At 38.8% G+C, this 18,287-nt stretch overlaps 1 protein-coding gene across 1 annotated transcript in view; it reads right to left on the reverse strand.

Annotated features, from left to right (window-relative positions):
• si:ch211-186j3.6 (neural-cadherin) overlaps nucleotides 1–18,287 on the reverse strand; it is a 374,937-nt gene that overhangs the window by 210,624 nt on the left and 146,026 nt on the right. Inside the window, exons 4-5 of the mRNA XM_017723303.2 lie at nucleotides 17,989–18,193; nucleotides 5,774–5,885 (exon numbers count right to left, since the gene is read on the reverse strand). Of these exons, the coding sequence (XP_017578792.1) occupies nucleotides 5,774–5,885; nucleotides 17,989–18,193 (317 nt within the window). The remainder of the gene's footprint in view (nucleotides 1–5,773; nucleotides 5,886–17,988; nucleotides 18,194–18,287) is intronic.

Below are 18,287 nucleotides of genomic sequence, written 5' to 3' on the forward strand. Positions count from 1 at the left end.
AACATTAGTAAACAGACCACTGGCAATTACAAAAATATTTTTTTAATTGAAGGAAAGTCGTTGTGCAACACCTGCATGTCTCTGGTTGTGCCACCTTTAGCAGCATCAGCTATAGCCCCATGCTTCCTATAAATGGAAATCAACCGGAACTCTGGCCTTTCTTCTTTCCAAGCACACTGAAGGGCTTTTGATGATGAACTGCCTGTTTGAGGTCCTGCCGCAACATCTCAAAAGGGTTCAAGCCATAACTTTGACTAGGCCTTTCTAAAACCTTGATTTTGGTTCTTCTGAGCCATTCAGAGGTTAAAGTGCTCTTGTGGTTCAGATCACTATCTTACAGCTTTCACACTTGAGCTTCAAATCACAGACTGAAGACCAGACCTTATCTTGCAGGATTTACTGGTAGAGAGCAAAAGTCACAATCCCTTCAATTATGGCAAGTCACCCATGCCCTGAAGCAGGAACTACCACCACCATGTTTGCTTGTTGATATGGTATTTTCATTGTGCAATGCTGTTAGCTCTATGTGAGATATAATGGAACATTTGTCCACAGAACTTACCATTCACAGAATGCCATGTTTCCCAGTCTCATTCTAATAGTGGAAGCATTAATACTGACCTTATCTGAAGTGAGGGAGGCTTGCAGATCCTTAGATGTTTGTCTATGTTCTTTTGTGACTTTCTGGACATGTTGTCCCTGTAATCTTGAAGGAATTTTGGTGGGCCAGCTACTTCTTAGAAGATTTATCACTGTTCCACTGTTTTCTCCATTTGGAGAAATCGGCTCTCACTGTGATTAGCTGAAGTGCCAGATATTTAGAAATGGTTTTAGAACCCTTTTCAGAATGCTACATTTCAATAATCTTCTCATCTTTTGCATTGTATAACTTTTTTCCCTCCAATAACTGAAATGATCCTTTAAAAACTGTATTTTGTGTTTACTCTAATTGGCTTTGTGTTATATTAAATTTCGTTTGAAGATCTGACACAAAGAAGTGTGACAAACATGCATAAAGAGAAGAAATCAGAAGGGCAAAAAATACTTTTTTTTCACTTCACAGAATCATAATGAGTGCAGGTGTAATGCATGGTACAATTGAACAATTAACATCCTGTCATGTTTTGTGGCATGTATAAAATTCGAATAAGGCCTGATTGACCTGAATTTTAAATTAAAATGGCAAAAGGGAACAATCTAATTGACTTTAAAAGGGAGTTCATCATTGGAAAAGACATCAGAAACAGGTGGTCAAAAGCGCATATTCAGTGAGAGCACATTCAGTTCAACAGTACTCGCGCATTACAGAGCAGAGCAACTGTTCCCCAGATGATTGTGAATGTCAATAATCAGACTGTGTCAACAAGAACAATCCGCCACAACTACATAGAGCAGATATTAGAGTAAGGTTGCAAAACCTAAATCTCCAATACAAAGACAAATACATACTTGGGACACCTATACATTACACCTACAGGAGCTTTTACGACATCCCATTCTAAATCCCCAGGCATTAACTTGGAGTTGGTACCCCCTTTGCAGCCATAACAGCTTCCACTACTCTGTAAAGCTTTCTACAAGATTTTAAAGTGTGTCTGTGGGAAATTCTGTCCATTCATCCAGAAGAGCATTTGTGAGGTCAGACACTGATGTTGGACGAGAGGGCCTGGCTCGCAGTTTCCATTCTAGTACATTCCAAAGGTGTTTGATATCAAGTTCTTTTAAACCAAACTCACCCAGCCATGCCTTTCTGGATCTTGCTTTGTGCACTGGGGCTCAGTCATACTGGAACCTAAAGGGACCTTCCCAAAACTGTTCCCACAGAGTTGGAAGTATACAATTGTCCAAAATAATTTCCATTCACTGGAGCTAAGGAGTCTAGGCCAACCCCTAAATAACAACCCCACAGCATTATCTCTCCTTTTAACAAACTTTATACTTGCCACAATGCAGGCAGGCAGGTAAGGTTCTCCTGCCATTCACCAAACCCTGACTTGTCCAAACATGATTCATCACTCTAAAGGATACATTTACACTGCTCCAGAGACCAGTGGCAGTGTGCCTTACACCACTCCATCTGATGCTTGGCATTGTGCTTGGTTTGCATACAGCTGCTCAACCATGGAAACCCATGCCATGAAGGTCCCAGTGCATAGTTTTTGTGCTGATGTTAATGCAAGAGCAGCTTTGGAACTCAAAAATTGGCAGTTATTGGGTCAGCAGAGCGTTGGCGACTTTTATGCACTATGCACCTGCCACTAAACTCTTCCACAATTCAAGACCACTCACAGTTGATTGTGGAATATGTGGGAGGGAATTGTGAGGGATTGTGTACTGACGTGCTGCAGCAGTGACATCCTATTACAATACCACACTCAAATTCAATGATCTCTTTAGAAAAACCCATTCATTTACTAATGTTTGTAAAAGCAGACTTGGTGCTTGATTTATACACATGTGGCAATGGGACTGAATGGAATACCTCAATTCTATGAATAAGAAGTGTCCTAATTGTTTTTTTTCCCATATAGTATATCATCCTTTATCATATTCTTCACAAGTGGGTGAGTGCATGCGCAGCAAATGGGGAACATTTTGCTGGCCTGGTGTAGGTCCACTTGTCCCCTTCGAGGGTCACTGCAAATGAAAACAAAATAAAATAATAATGATAAAAGTCATTGTCTTTATCCTACAATAAAATATGTCTATCCTGATGGGAATGGTCTCCTGAAGATGGCAGTGCCCTCATCCACAGGTCATGAAGGTCAAAATGTCATAACTCATATGCTCATATGCCTTCACCATCACCAGATGTCAGAGATTTCAACACCTACAGGAGATTTAGGATCAACTTGTTAGACAATGCTTTAAATCATCTGAACATCAATTGAGGGAATATATTTTGGAAGAAGAGTGTTCCATCCCTCCAGCACAGTTTCAGAGATGTAGAATGCATGCTGAGACACACTGAAGCTGCTCTCGTGGCTTGTGGTGGCCCAACACTTTAATAAGAGCCTTGAATTACCATGCTTTGTTTGATTATCTCTTATTGTTCTGAATGCCTTTGCATGTGCGCAATCCTTGAGCACAGGAGATTTTCATGGGCATGTAATGTTCTCCAAAAAGTCACACAATGTGAACTTGTCAGCTTGACTGTGTTCACTCAGGTACTCCTGTTCCTCCACACTAATCCTACAGATAAGTCTCTAATCTCTTACTCCTTAATAACACAGTACACAAAAAATAAATAAATAAATAAATAAAATAAAATGAAATGCCATTAAAATACATAAAGAATTAAGTTTTCTCAGAGAGGTTAATCAGATATTAGCAGCATAGAGGAAATTAGAAACATTATAATTCTGCATGAAAACATGGAATGTACACATGTTCATATTTAATGGTTTTCTTATCCTACATACCAGTGTAAAACCCATAATATTGCAATTATGTATGCTACACATCCTAAGATCTAGCACTTTATCACCAGCATTCTGAGCAGATTATTTCTGCAGATGTTTGTCAGGCAGTTTCCTGCTCATTCATTACAGATTCTTGACTAATAACCTCAGGAACAGTAACGTAAACGTATCTTGCACTGCTGCTCTGAGTGTGTTTAATCGGAGCATGCGGGACTTCTTGAGCTCTGTGGATAATTGCTAGCAAGCCCACGCACCCGCGCACACAGATGCCGCTTCAGCCGCACCTGCTGAGCACAGCTAGGACACCTGCCGAACATCCCGCCACTTCACCTTCCCCAATCTGCCTCCAGTCTCCATGTTAATCTTTCAAAATGTCTGCCAGAACCTTGTTTTCCATAGCGTGAGTCAAGGGTCATGGTTTTGTTCTGCAGAGACAGCCTAATGTTTGCCTGCTTGGAGTCTTTTTCATAATGTTGCGTCTGCGTGAGCTGTTTGTTTGGGCTCGTCAGCTTTTGTTTTGTCTCTTAATGTGTCTCTCTCTCTCTCTCTCTGTGACTTTCCCTCTCTCTCTCTCTCTCTGTGACTTTCCCTCTCTCTCTCTCTCTCTCTCTCTCTCTCTTACTCACTCTCTTTTCTTTCTCATTTTCTCGGTCTCCATAATCTTTTTCTCCATTTTTATTGTTTCCCTTTCTCCTTATTCCCCTCTCTTTTCCCTCTCTCTTTCACTCTCCCACGCCATTTTTTCTCCCTGTCTCTCTCTCCTTCTACTTTCCATTTCTCCCTCTTCTTTCTTTCCCTCTCTCTCATTCCTTTTTTTCTCTCTCTTCTATTCTACTCTCTCCTTTTTTTTCCTCTAACACCTTTATTTTCTTTCAGTCCCACCCTCTTCTCTCCATCTCTCTCACCTTCTCTTTCTCTCTGTCTCTCTATATCTTCTTTCTCTCCATTTTTTCTGTCTCAATCTATCTTCATCTTCCTCTCCTGTCTCTCTCTATCTTTCTCTCTCTCATATCAATTTCTTTTTTCTCTACCTTTCTGAGTTGGTTTATCTCTTCTTTCTCTCTCTCTTCCTTTCTTTCCTTTCACTCTTTCTCTCCATTTTCTCATCTCCCTCTAGAATGTTTACTTTCTCTGTTTCTCTTGCATCTTCTCTCCATCTCTCTCTTTCTCTCCATCGCTCTCTGTTTCTTCTGGACTCGTTTTATCTCCTTCTCCTCTCTTCCTTTTTATAATTTCTTCCTTATCCTCTCTCTCTCTCTCTCTCTCCTTTCTTCTATCTCTCTATCTCATGAAACAGACATGTTAGCCCCAGTAGCTGTGCTAGTCTTATTCCCCTATTCTCTCTCCTCATTTTGTGTGTCTTCCCATTTTACCACAGACTATGAAGCTTCTTTTTCTGGCTTTTCATTGCCTCAGGCTTGTGTTTTCCACTGTGTGTTATAAGTGCACTTTCAAGACTGAATGAATATGCTCTGAGATTCAATGTGCAATTTAGAGACATGAAAGCGATATGTCAGTGGCAGAGTACTTCAGAAGTGCTGTTAAACAGAGGGGAAAAGGAAAAGTAGGATGCACACCTTCATGTTCATTTGTATATGTGTTAGTATGTATGCGCGTGTGTGTGTGTGTGTGTCTTTATATGTGTATACCTAACCTTGGTATTCCAGAAGGTATTATACAGAGGTGTTGCACTGCTTGACTGAAATATGAATGCTGACTTTGAGGAGAGAAGAAGCTCTTCTAAAAGACCCCATTACCCAAAAGCACAGCACAAATGCAGCGACAAATGGTATCATTTGGGTTCACTCCAGTCGCTTCTGCACAAAAATCATCTGGACATTGTTTTCATAATTGAGGGATATGGCAATATTTTGCAAAAGGTTTTGACATGTGAACCAATACAGCAGTCATGATCATGATTTATACTTAGATATCAACTTGTAAACAAGTTGTTTATGTACGACAGAAACTGTGGTTGAGATAAGGAAAGTCAAGCAGATGACAAAAATGTGAAACGTTTAAGCTGTAAAACTTTTAAACAAAAGAAACTTTGTTAGTAGTTTCAAATTGACAGTGAGACTGTGACTTCTGCCTTCCTGCAAAAGTTCATGCTCACAAACTTTTTGTAAATGTATGTAAATCTTTCAAGCGCCTAACATGAGGAATGAACAATATTCATTATGTTTGCACGTGAAACATCACACTATTCAGATCTGTTGTTGATTCTGATCTGAGAAGTTAGCTAGAGCATTTAATCAGTGGACACTCAAGCCAGAGAATCTAAACTCTATTCGAAATTCTTTAGGTTGAACAGACATTTTGCCAAGGTTTTGGCAAAGGACAGGTTTTACCTTGAAGGAGAGATGTTGCTGTAGTTACTGTCTCAGGAACACCATCTTTGCTATAAATGGACTGCAGGAACTCTGGGACACAATCATTCTCATCTGTGATGATGACCCGCACCTGGTTAATCACGAGAGAGAGAGAGAGAGAGAGAGAGAGAGAGAGAGAGGGAGAGAGAGACTATTAATATTTAAATAACATTATTTTCCTCACGTCAATGCAGGAATCACATGAACCTTGAAATCATATGCTCTAAAATGTAACAATTGCACTAAGCTATTTTTTGGGGGTTTACTTTACTCTGTTTAATCTGTTACACGTACTAATGCAAATCTAGTAACACATACTATTTCTTATATAATCCTTAGTTACTTAGGTAAAGTTAGTTAAGATCAGACTGAAGATTATTTTGCCTAAGTTAACATAAATTAAATACTAGAGAAAATTGGACTAACTTAATCTGACAAATTCAAGTCCATGCAAAAATGAATTGTTGACATAGTAATTCCATCACTTTGAGTAAAGTCATTTGTTAGCATATTTTGAGTTAAGGTAGAAGTGTTTTATCTTCACTATTTTTATTTAAATTGCCTTTACAGGTGGGTACAGACAGGGTTGGGTTTATATTCAAATGATTTGGACTTCTCATGCTTTTCACGTAACTTTTGACAACTTTGGATATTTAAATGGGATCTTTGAGTTAAATCAACTTATTGCAGGTTAGTTTGTTGAGGCTTCTCAGCTTTATGCAACCTTGAGTAAAACTTGCATCATTCCTATTGGCTCTTGGTGGTATACATAGGAGGCGTGTCTTTCCAACTTGTTTAACCTACCATCTCTGTGTAGTCATTCTCCCCAGCCTACCTTCCTTTGGGCGCTTAATATTTTCAAAATGTTTGGAGTTCATTTACTCTCAGTCAGTGCTGAATGAGCTGAGCTGCCACGAGCCCATCTGCTGAGTGTGGTTCTGAACATTTCACATTCTGGGCTTGAGTTGAGTGAGTGAGATGATCAACAGCAGTATTAAGTAAAACTATTTAAGGCATTCTTGTCAAAAATCTTCTGCCGTTCAGTATAAATTTGTTAAAATTAAAGCCTAGTTTAGCTTTAAATGGAAGAAAAGCTGAGACAGCTGAACCTGAGTGGATTGACTTGTGTAAATACGGTAAATATGAGGTAGAATTACTTAATTGTTTTGAGTTAGTATCATTATTATATAAGTCCAAAATACTCAATCCTTTAAGATCAAAGGAGTGATTTACTCAATTTAGTTATGTGTATAGAACAATAAACAAATGTGTTGTTCATACGCAGTTTGGGGAATTACTCATGTTCAAATGATTTGAGTAACCTAAAATTAAATGGTGTAAGGCAATCAGTTACCTTAAACCGTTTGAGTTTACTGAATTCATTAGGTTTAACAGTGCATGTTTTCCATGTTTTTTAATTAATTCACAATTTCATTCACTCTTTTTCAGTAATTGCTTTTGAAATGTCATGAAAATGAGATGTCACATTTACATATATTTCCTATTTAGCGTACAGTAGTTTAGCTCTGTCCATTCACAGTGATGCTATAGCAGGGGGGATTCAGTTTTTTGAATGAGGCACAGACCTCAGAGTGGGCCTCAGAGAAAAAAACAATTCAATGCTGAATAAATAAATTTAAACTGTGCCAAATTTGTCAAAAATGCCATATTTAAATGTGTCACTTAGAAAATCAACAAAACATGCAGTTTGACCAAGGTGCTCAAACTTTTGCATAAAATTGTACATGTATATTTTGTCATGTCAATAATATACAGCACTGGAGAGAGAGAGAGAGAGAGAGAGAGAGAGGTAAAGTAATGGTGATGACTGGGGATGAAAGCAGATAAAGAATAAAGAGAAAAAAGCGGAAAGCCAGACGTCTTTGGTCAGTGATGCAAGCACTGAGATTTATGACAGGGCCACATGATCCGTGGCACTGAATAGTGGATAAAAAAGAAATGAAAAAGCATAATTAAAAGGAAAAGGGTGCAGTGGGACTACATTATGAAGTTGTGGTGAATGGCTGTGATTGTGCTGGGGATAGGGGGTGAGGGAGCACAGAGGAGGGATTCATCAGTAATTGTCCCGAGTGCTTACCACACACAGCAAAGCTGCTTTCGCTAGATTGCTCTTTCACTGCTAACCCTGACAAGCTCAGCTACCCTGCTGACCTAGTATAAAGATTCTTTTTTGGGACAAAAAAAGTAAAATCACTTAATTTCCACCCTTTGATCTCCCTCTCCCTCTCTCTCTCTCTCTCTCTCTCTCTCTCTCTCTCTCTCTCTCTCTCTCTCTCTCTCTCTCTCTCTCCCTGTGTATAGCATTACGTGAGCATTCAGCACTGTAGTGTTAAGGCTCATGCCATTAACATCATGCTTTTCAGAGTCAGCAGTTCAAGCATTTGTGCTTTTCTGCTCTGCTTTAATTCAAGCAAGCAGCTTCAGCTTTCCTCTAGTATATCAGAGAAAATCCATAAATGCACATTTATTTCTGTGGATCCCAAACTAACATTTACTCCCACTGAGACATGTTTAAACATCACACCTTTCATAATATGTAAAGATATCTTACTATTAAACTTGACAGCTGAGTTTACACAAGCACTTTAATCGTGCTTTGACTCATTTATGTTGAGCTGAATTAATTTACTTGCACAAATCACAGTAATAACCTTAACTTACGGAGGGAAAAAATATTCAGCTGAACTACACTGGCTGGGTTCTCACAGCATCGGTGGGGAAAAATATACCCCACAGGATCTGTGTCAGAAATGCTGGAGTCAGTTCTGAATTTAATATTCAGTGCGTTGCAAGCTGAAAAAAAAAACCCTACATGAAGGTCTTTCTAGCAATACTCTATAAAATAAAGATGCTAGTATGGGTTCTTTGGGGTGATGCAATAACAACATTGTTGATTCCCTAAAAGACCTTTAAAGCAGTGGTCCTCAAACTGGCAAGGTGCCCCAGATGTCCCTCATCTGTGCTCTGTGTCTTCTCCATGTTTATGTGTTGGCTGGATTAAGCAAAAATGTGGGCCAGCTGGTTGGCTCTAAGGACCGGTCAGAAAGGGACTGCACTGTAAAAGAGCATGTTCATGACTGTTCATCTGGTCTGAACCCCAAAACAGCCAGATCATTTTCAGTAACACTTTATTTGAAGGCTGTCTATGTAAGTCATAAGACATATATAAGCATTGTATCATGTGTTTATAGCACAATACTTGAGTGCTTATGAACAGCTTATACCAGTAATCACAAGATACCATTAGATGAAGTTAATAACATTGTTTTGGCATAAGAGTTTTGTACTTCAACTCATAGAGAACTCTGTAGAACTGTTATAAACATCTAAACTATGCCTTTGTTTTAGGTTCTGTTACTTAGGAATGGTGCTTTGTAACATTTTTATAAATGGAACAAATGTCCCTCACTTGAGTTTAAGGTTCCTCAATGCCATTTACTCATATCATCTTGCAGTGACTAGCATAAGCTGGACATAAACACTCAAATATTGCCTTATAAATGTTTTTGAGTGCTTATACATGTGTTATATATTAGCTATGTAGGTAGTGTTCAAATAAAATGTTAGCCTAATGCGCAGTTAAAGTTACTCATGTCAATGCTATGTCATTTACTTCATAGAAAATCATGCAAATATTGCTTCAGAAATGTTATTGAGTGCTTAAACACGTGTTATACAGTGACTATGTAGGTAGCCTTTTAATAAAGTGTTACTGAATTTTCCTTCTGAGCTGATACAGTGAAATATTAGCCTTCACCTGTTTAATCCCACAAATCTACTTCTTTGCATAAAACCTATTAAACACATTACATTAAAAATACTTTCAGCCAAAATAAATTAGTTTCCTTTGACAGCGGTACACTATACCTTCCTGAACTGATTACTGCACATTCCTGCTCATTCATTTTCTCCTGAGCATGAGCCACATGGACCTTGGTGCTAAATTATGTTTGTAACTCCAGTGTTGCAGATTAAAAAACCTTTTAAAGCTGTCTGAAGTAGGAAGGAACAATAAAGTAAGAAGTAACAAAACTAGGGGAAATACAGAGGAAAATTTGTTAAAGAGTAAAACTAAATTGAAGGAAATGGAGGATATAAGTGGAGGGTTCACTGTGAGAATCCAAAATCTGAACTTGAACCGAGCCTAAGACATTTGGAAATTAATGTCCAAGCTCAACTGAACCCGATCACACCCAAGTGAACGCAACGTGGGGTTTCTACAGGCTGGGAAAAAACATTTCAAGCTCTAAATGATGTGTGAAATTGAAGGACCTTTTTAAAGTTTAAAGAATCTACAGCTTTCTGCAGCAATTAATTTTCCCCTAACTGAACATCTAAGACAAGAACCATTTAGAAAGCTTCATGTTTGAGTATTTGTGTTATGATGTTAAAAGGCCTATATTTTTGTGTTTTATATTTCTGTTTTATTCACTAAAACATAGCTCTAATTCACTTTAACATGATGCTCCAGTGTTAAGTGTCCAAAGTGTGCCATTTTGTCCTTTCAACAAAAATCAAACCTCCTAGCTCAGCTACAGTGGCTTTTCTCGCATCTCCAGCAGGAAACTTTTCCACAAAAGTGGAATAGTTGCTTGTAAAATGTCTCTTAATGTTTGACTTTTTACAAGGCCAAAATCAGCTCGTCATTCACCAATTCATTTTCTCATTCCACCTTAAATGGTGCCTGAGGCACCTTTTAAGGTGGAACATGAACATTTATAACAAGGATAGGAAGCAGGCAAAGGAGAAGCTGAATTGAGCTTAGTGACTTTTTAGTATTTGACAGTTTCTCATTGCAGATTAAACATATCAGGAAACCAGCTGGAGTGATTATAAATGCAAATAAATCCATGTATCTCCAAATTATCAATGTTCATCTTACATTTTTCATTAGCTACTAGCTAGGTGGGATTGTTGACTGCATTGCTGTGGTGACCAGCAGACCAGCAGACCAGGGTTAAAGGCTGGAGAATTAGCACTTATAGACTACTTTAACTCCAGCGTTCAAGACCATTTATTGTTAAAACTGTGTTAGAACGACCAGCTGAGCTTTATTTTACTATAAAGGAGGATTTTACTTTTACCTAAAATCTAACTCTACTGTGGAGCCACAACAGGGCAGTAAATGAGCCACATGTTGCCAACCGCTACCTTAGAGTTAAATGGGCTGTTTGTGTTACTGTATCTTTAAGACTAATACATGTAAATGTCCTCTATACTGTGCCTCATTCAAAAAGGGCAGTTCATGCTGAAACACTTTTTGTAAGTCAATGCAAATGGGTGGGGCTTAACTGATTGCTGAATAGGTGGGTAAATGTTCTTGTTATTATAGAATACAATAACGAAGTAACTTGATTTTCAGATAAAATTCTGTTTATATGAAAAATTACATGATTCAGCATGATTGCAATACATTTTCTATAAATCGATGCATGTGCTGGCCAATTATGGGGAAGCTCTGAAACGACTGCAGTGTGAATAATTTCTTCATGCATAAGAAACAGTAGAATGCAAAAGAATTTTGTAGTGTTTTATCCTGCACACCTGAACACGGAGGATTGTGTGCCTGAATATAGAACCCTGCATTCAAACAATGAGAGCAATCAATTATTAAAGCTACACTTTGTCAAGGTTAGCTTATAAAGATTGCATGAAGCTCTTTTACACTTCATGTGTATTTTGAAAAGGTTGAGGAGAAGAAAACTATTTGTGTGTGTAAGAAAGAAAGCAGGAGAGAGAAAGAGAGACATAGAGAAGGGAAAAAAGCTTTCCTTGCGTCTATAGCTCACTGGCAGTTGCTAAGTAACTTTCAAAACTGGAGAGATCAAAATAGACTGAGCTCCTGCAGAAGCGGTCAAACATCCATTGACAGATCACTGTCTGAACCATTACTTCTATTTCTTTCTCTAACAAGGACCATAACTCTAAATCAAACAGCAAAAAGTACCTTTGAAAGAATATGGAAGGAAAGAGCGAGGCTTCGAGCACCTCTTTGTTCCCCATGGTGATATGAGAAGGGCTTTTTTTTTTTTTGGACGGGGAAGTGATGAAGACAGACGGTATGAATTCGAGGGGCGAGTCTGTCGACTCTTATAAAGTCTGGGAGTACAGAGCCTGTCCACATCAGTGCTGGCTCAGGTAACCTCTAGCACTGCAAAACTTCACTTCAGACAAGTCTAAACACAGGTGACCACCTACAAAGCAGCTCAAAACTCACTGAGAACAATGGCTGTAGCTCAGAAACAGCTGGATGGATGCATATTGTTGCCTGCTATTGAGTGCCGTGCCAGTGTATAGCTAAACTAGCTCAGCTAGCTCAATTTAACCAAGCTCTCTGTGCGCATGGTCCATGAGCACCTTCAAGGGCACATGCTATGGAAAAACTCATTCTTTTTTTTTTTTTTGTTTGTTTGTTTTTTTGTAAATAAAGATGTTTGAAGTAATATGTATATGCAAAAACTGTGACCATTCACTACCCAGTCAATATTTGGAAGCTATGCTGCAAAAAACATCTCATTTGCATATGTCCACCTATTCAGCCTGTCTCTCATCCTAGCCCCCTTTTCTAACAAGCCTATGGTATATTACTCTATTCTAATTAACAGAGAATTCCAATAGGGTTGCCAGATATTCCATGGTCCAATTAGTCACAGTAATGTCAGGACAGCTGCATTCCAAAGCCTGCAGCTGAGGTAGTGAGAGTCCTCGGTAGGACCGTCCTATGAAGACTCCTCCTTGTAGCCTATTGGTCACATAAATGGTCCTAAGAAGGCTGTGTGGTGACATCAAACTTGTGAGGGAACTGGTGAGAGAAAATTGAGTGTTTGTTGCTTTTTCATTTCTTAACAGAATTGGAAAAGATGTTCTTATGTAGTATGACAAACTACATATATACTAATACTTCTAAACAAAATATGATGTATGGATGAATGCTTTAATGAATCAGTCATTTTACACTGTATAAGGAAACAAAGACAAATACAAGTATGTTACATTTTAAAACAAAATCTCCTCCAATGGCTTTGTTTTCCACCATTTTCAAGGAAGCCTGGCTGTTTTTTTCCCTCTTCATGTCGTTAGTGCGCAGAGAACTGTGGGTAACTGCAGGCCTGGAAGGATACATCTGATGCATGCTTCTTGAGCATGCTGCACTTCTAGGCTGTATGTGAAGGATACTTCACTTTGGAACGGCCTGCTATAATGTAGCAGTCGAGAAATGCAGCCTACCTCGTCTGCTGCAAAGACTTTGGAACACTGCAGATGATGATGACGTTGATGTGAACTGGTCCGTTCTACAGAACATGTAGGAAGTTGTGAGGCAAAATAGTGAACAAAGCAAGCTTGTTTTCTTTATATTTACCACTATTTTAGTTCTGTCATCTCACCCATTTTTAGACTCTGAATAAAATGGTTATATTTGCATTGTAGACATTACGACCCCTAGTTTATATCACCACCACCGAGTCTGTTTGTAGACAGAGCCACATGAGTTCACATCAAACCACTCTGAATGATTGCATTTACATCTAAACCATTATGTAGACACATATTAAAATCAGTGTAATTCCCCTTTAGGTTTGCTTAGATTGGAATGTCCTTTCTCAAAGACATAAACTATTTCTGAACGTCTCTGGAAATCATTGATGTCCATCATCATCATTTTTGTTTGTGTGTTGTTGACTTTTGGTTGTGACGTTGCAAATTTAGACAGGGGCAAAGTACATTTGTGTTTTGCCTGGAGCAGCACAGTGTCCTGCACTTTGTTCTGTTCAGACAGCATCTGTTGTTTTCGTAAACAGTGAAGATGGAGCTGTGGCCGGAGGCCTGATGAACTGATGGACTGAGGAGGGCGACTAGGACATGCAGGGTGACAGAAAGGTTGCGGCGTGGTCTGAGGTGGATAGGAGCTAAACTTCCCTTTCTTCTCTCGTTCTTTCCCTCTTACCCCCAGTCTTCGGTTCACAGGATTAGACAGATCAGAGGAGCAGCTGCCAGACTTTTGGCTGTCTCTTAACTGCACTCATCAAGGCCTCTCCCAGCCAAGTGCACCATGACACGGCATTGTTTTGCGACATCGCTCCGCACACGGCTGCCTCGCCTAAGGCCAGGCAAGATCTATGGATCACTGAGCAGCACAGATCACGCCTCGACACAGTGAGATTGGATCCTCAAGGGTCATGTTATTGTGAGAGGCACGGGCCAGAACATCAGCAGTGGACTTAAAATAAATCTTTGCTCTTCCTCATCACCACACTCTAATTCAGTCATCCATTTGGGCCAAGTGACAATAACTTGCCATGGAGGTGTAAACATCTAGAATACAGTCTGCCATACATCCTAATTATATTGGAGGCGAAGTGACACTAAGGGTACATAGATTCAGTTTGGGGTTTAATTACTATACACTTAAAACAGCAATCAAATTAATTATCGACAAATGTGACAGTGAGAATTTATGAAAGGTGTAGTAATTGGGCAAGAATTCCTTTGGGCAAGAGTTCCGTTGCAGTCTTCAGTAATAGGACTTTAATGTGTTCGGTATTTCACACATATCATCATGAAATATTACTCTTTCAAATAATTATTCTTTATAGCACCCTAATGGAGAGATGAAAACCATAAAGCTGCAAAAATATATGTCTCCATAGGAGATGCATCATAAAATGTTATTTCAAGATGCCATTCACAAATAAAAGCCATCTCATATTCCAATATATAGTCCTGTGCAAAAGGCCATCCTTCATTTATTTAATTTCTGGTCAAAATGACCTAGAAGTACAAGTTACACAGGACCTCAATAGCTAAATATATCAGATTTTCAAGTAATTAGTGTGACCACCATTTGCCTTCAATGAAGCTTCCATTCTTTTCAGAAGACCTTAATTCAGTTTTCCAAGAAAACCTGAATGGATATTTTTCCAGAGTTTAGTCTTAGAAGTTGGTTGAATTTTATGCTTCTCAGTAATTCCAAACACACTGAATGATGTTGAGGTCTGGACTCTGGGATTTGAGTACAAGCCAGTGAGTATAAGTTATTCATTTTTCTAGAGATATTTTTGAGAGGAATAGATTCACTTGCATAAAGAAAGGAAAAGTCAAATGTGAAAAAAACCCTGCATTTTCCAAAACTGGAGTTGAAAAACATTGAAGGTGTAGAGAAAATGGGACAATGAAAGACAGTACACCACCAAACCTGTCTCCAACTGAAAAAACAAAAAAACCCTGTCCTTTATCTTTGAGGCGGACGACAAATTCAAGCTCCACTCTTGCTTCAGATCCGAAAAAATTCACAAGTTTCTGTCCATCTGTCTGCTGTGAGAAGACAACACAACACTATGAGTCTGAAAGGATGTAGCTGTCAGTGAGAAAAGGAAATTTTCTACCAAAAAAAATGTTTCTGACTAAAAGGTTCTAGACCGCAACATCATTCAAAATGATGTATGGAATTACTGGGATTGTGAGAAGCATTAAATTCAACCAACTTCTATGACTAAACTCTGGAGCTGTGGAAAAATATCCTTGCAGTTTTCCTTAAAAAACTGAATTTAGGCCTCAGGAACGAATGGCAGCTGCAATGAAACCAATTGATGAACACAATAAATACTGGAAAATCTAATATATTTAGCTGCTGAGGTTCTGTATCACTTATACTTCTAGGTCATTTTGACTGGAAAGGTGAAATGAAATGAAAGGTGGTGTCTGAGTTTTGCACTGTACTGTACTGTAGGTTTAGGTCACTGCTTAGCATTGCTTAGTGATATGTATTGTCTTTGTATGATGTTACATCTCCAAGCATTATAAGCTCTTTGAAAAATTTTGAGTGGTTTTAAAAATAAATAAATAAATAAATCTGTAAAAGAGCTGAAAAGAAATCTGTCATCAAATATCATGCACCAGGTTTGAAAGCGTTTTGAGAGCAGTGGGCTGGAAGAGCTCATTTGAAGTACGGTTTTTATCTATTGACATGGTCCATCACAATGTGTGAGACTCAGGGGAATGAGAGCTCCCAGTAAAACTTGTTAAAGTGCTGCAGTGAAATGAACTATCGTACTGGATTTGAATGCACTGGAGAAGATGGTGAGAAGGGTTTCTCTTTTTTACATGGTGATAACTATCGATTGACATGGTATAAAGTCGCAAGTGAGCTGTAGTTACATTCAGGAAAACTAAGCTTTCACATGCTTTGAATGAGCAAGGTCAAGCCATCAGGGAAGAAATGATTTAAAGGCATGATTAAGGTGTCTCATATTCTGATATCCAGCTGCTAGCTGTCTGACCCTGACTCACACCAGACGCGACATGTCAGCATCATGTACGCGTGGCGCAAGTGAAGTGTAGTTGACGATTAATCCACATCCAATTCCATCATGTAACTGCTACAGAAGTGAGTATCAGCTTATGTTTTCTTCCTTTTTCTTCCAATTATACTATTTTACTGCAGGTTTAATTAAAATGTGATAAAACAAACAAACAGCAGATCTGTTTGTTTTGATAAAATCACAAGTTTCTACCTCAGTTGGTGTCAAGTAAAAGGCCCATCTACCAAACACTGTTACTGTTTTACTATAGTTAGTCTGCAATTACTAGGGCAAAAAGATCAAAACACTGCAGTTGATTATCATTTTAAACATAGATTACAACTCAACAAGAAGGTGGGAGGGAGTGATTTGAATGGATCTCACTGGAGTTCATGCATCACATGTGCAAGCAAAATAACCTACACCATCATCCAGCAGGATGGAATGGCTTCTACTTTAACAGGAAAAATATGTGTGCATAGTGAATTGAATTGACCCTGAGGTTTCACTCCAGCAGTGGGAGACTGATAGTTTGACATATCTTTTCTTTAAAAAGGCCCTGAAAATACAGGATATCAGGGGCTCTATTATTTCTAAACTAGAGTTTCACATTTAAGACACCCCCGATAATGTTTCTGCTTCTTACATGCTACCGTTATCATTTTTTGGAACTGTGACTGTGCTATGGAGACACATCTACTCTGTCAGATGTGTAATGTAAATATTTCAGACACTGCACTGTGAACTGGTCTTAAATGAATGGTTCATTGAATTTAGATCAGATTACAGTTTTCCACTTACCTCAGATGTAGTTATCAATCAAGACATGTTTGGTGTGTAAATTTGTTCTTTAGTTTAGCCCTGGAGCTACAACACAATTGCTACTAACAAACACTAGAAGTCATTAGTCACCTAAACCTTTTTTCGTAAATACAGCCGCACAATTTCTTTCAACCATATCAAGGTCTTAATTAAGGTCATGCAGACTTACTGTCAACAGTAAAAATGAACACAACTTCACCATGTATCTGAACACTATTTTAGACAATGTGTGCTCAAATACAACCTCCAACTCATGGATGTGTATCACACAGGCTTCTTTTAAAATTTCTATTGCTTCTACTGATAGTCCTGTGTAAAGTATGCACACCCCTGGTCAAATGACTTGTTTTGTTGATTTTCTAAGTGAAAATTATGTTATTTATAAAGAGAAACCATTGTGGTCCATTTGCATGAGTGATGTGGGTACATGCGAAAGGGTGCAGAATTCAGCAATGCCTGTTGACTAAATTGACTGCCCTGGTGAGGTTAGAGTTCCAGTGCTAAGCTAAAGAAGCAACATTTGGACACCAAACATGTTTTGGCTGACTGATTACATCTGGGGTAAGTGGATAATTGTGTTAATTTGCTTGTTCAGCATTCTTTTAAAGTTTCACCCTATCATTAGAAGATCGCTAGTTGCCTCATCCATCTGTGCTAGGAGTACAAGACAGCTTAACTCTGTTGTTGGAAAAAGGGTCTTATTCCCTCTCCCTCTATCATTAAATGTTGGCAAAACCCCATCTGGCCTTACAAGAATAGAGCAGGCCTTTTGGTCAGAATACATATATTTCAAGTCTGTTATTAATTTATATGCTCATTTATTTTGGATGTATGTGGAAAAAGTCATTTTTGTTGTGTAGTTGATGTTTTAGGGATAAATATGATGGGGTGATTATTTCACTGCCAAAAAAATCCAAATTTTCTTTAAGGTATACTTTAAAAAAAAAAGTATATTCAGCCAGATCTCCCGGCCAGTGAGGAAGATATGATAGCAGTTTCACTTGAAGTTGGTCTTGTTCTTTTCTGAAAGACCTTCTAACCTCGGTTCCTCACCTCTGCAGCACTGCTGAGGCTGTCCTTGTTTTCGCTGGCTCTCACCAGCAGCAGGTAACGGTGCTGGTCAGTCTCGTAGTCGATGCTGCGGGTAAGGCTGATCTCTCCGGTCTCCTGCTGGATGCTGAACAGGCTGCTGGGGTTGATCAGCAAGCTGTAGCTGATCGGCTGCTTCTGGAAGGACAGAGCTGGAGTGACCAGGAAGCTGGAGGGAGAAGCAGAGCGAGGCGGTGTAAAGAGGACACGGTCAAAGCAACAACACAGTGAGAAAAAAAGAGGATGAGCACGCTGTCTTATGA

The sequence above is a fragment of the Pygocentrus nattereri genome, chromosome 25 (genome assembly GCF_015220715.1).
Source record: "Pygocentrus nattereri isolate fPygNat1 chromosome 25, fPygNat1.pri, whole genome shotgun sequence".
Taxonomy (NCBI): domain Eukaryota; kingdom Metazoa; phylum Chordata; class Actinopteri; order Characiformes; family Serrasalmidae; genus Pygocentrus; species Pygocentrus nattereri.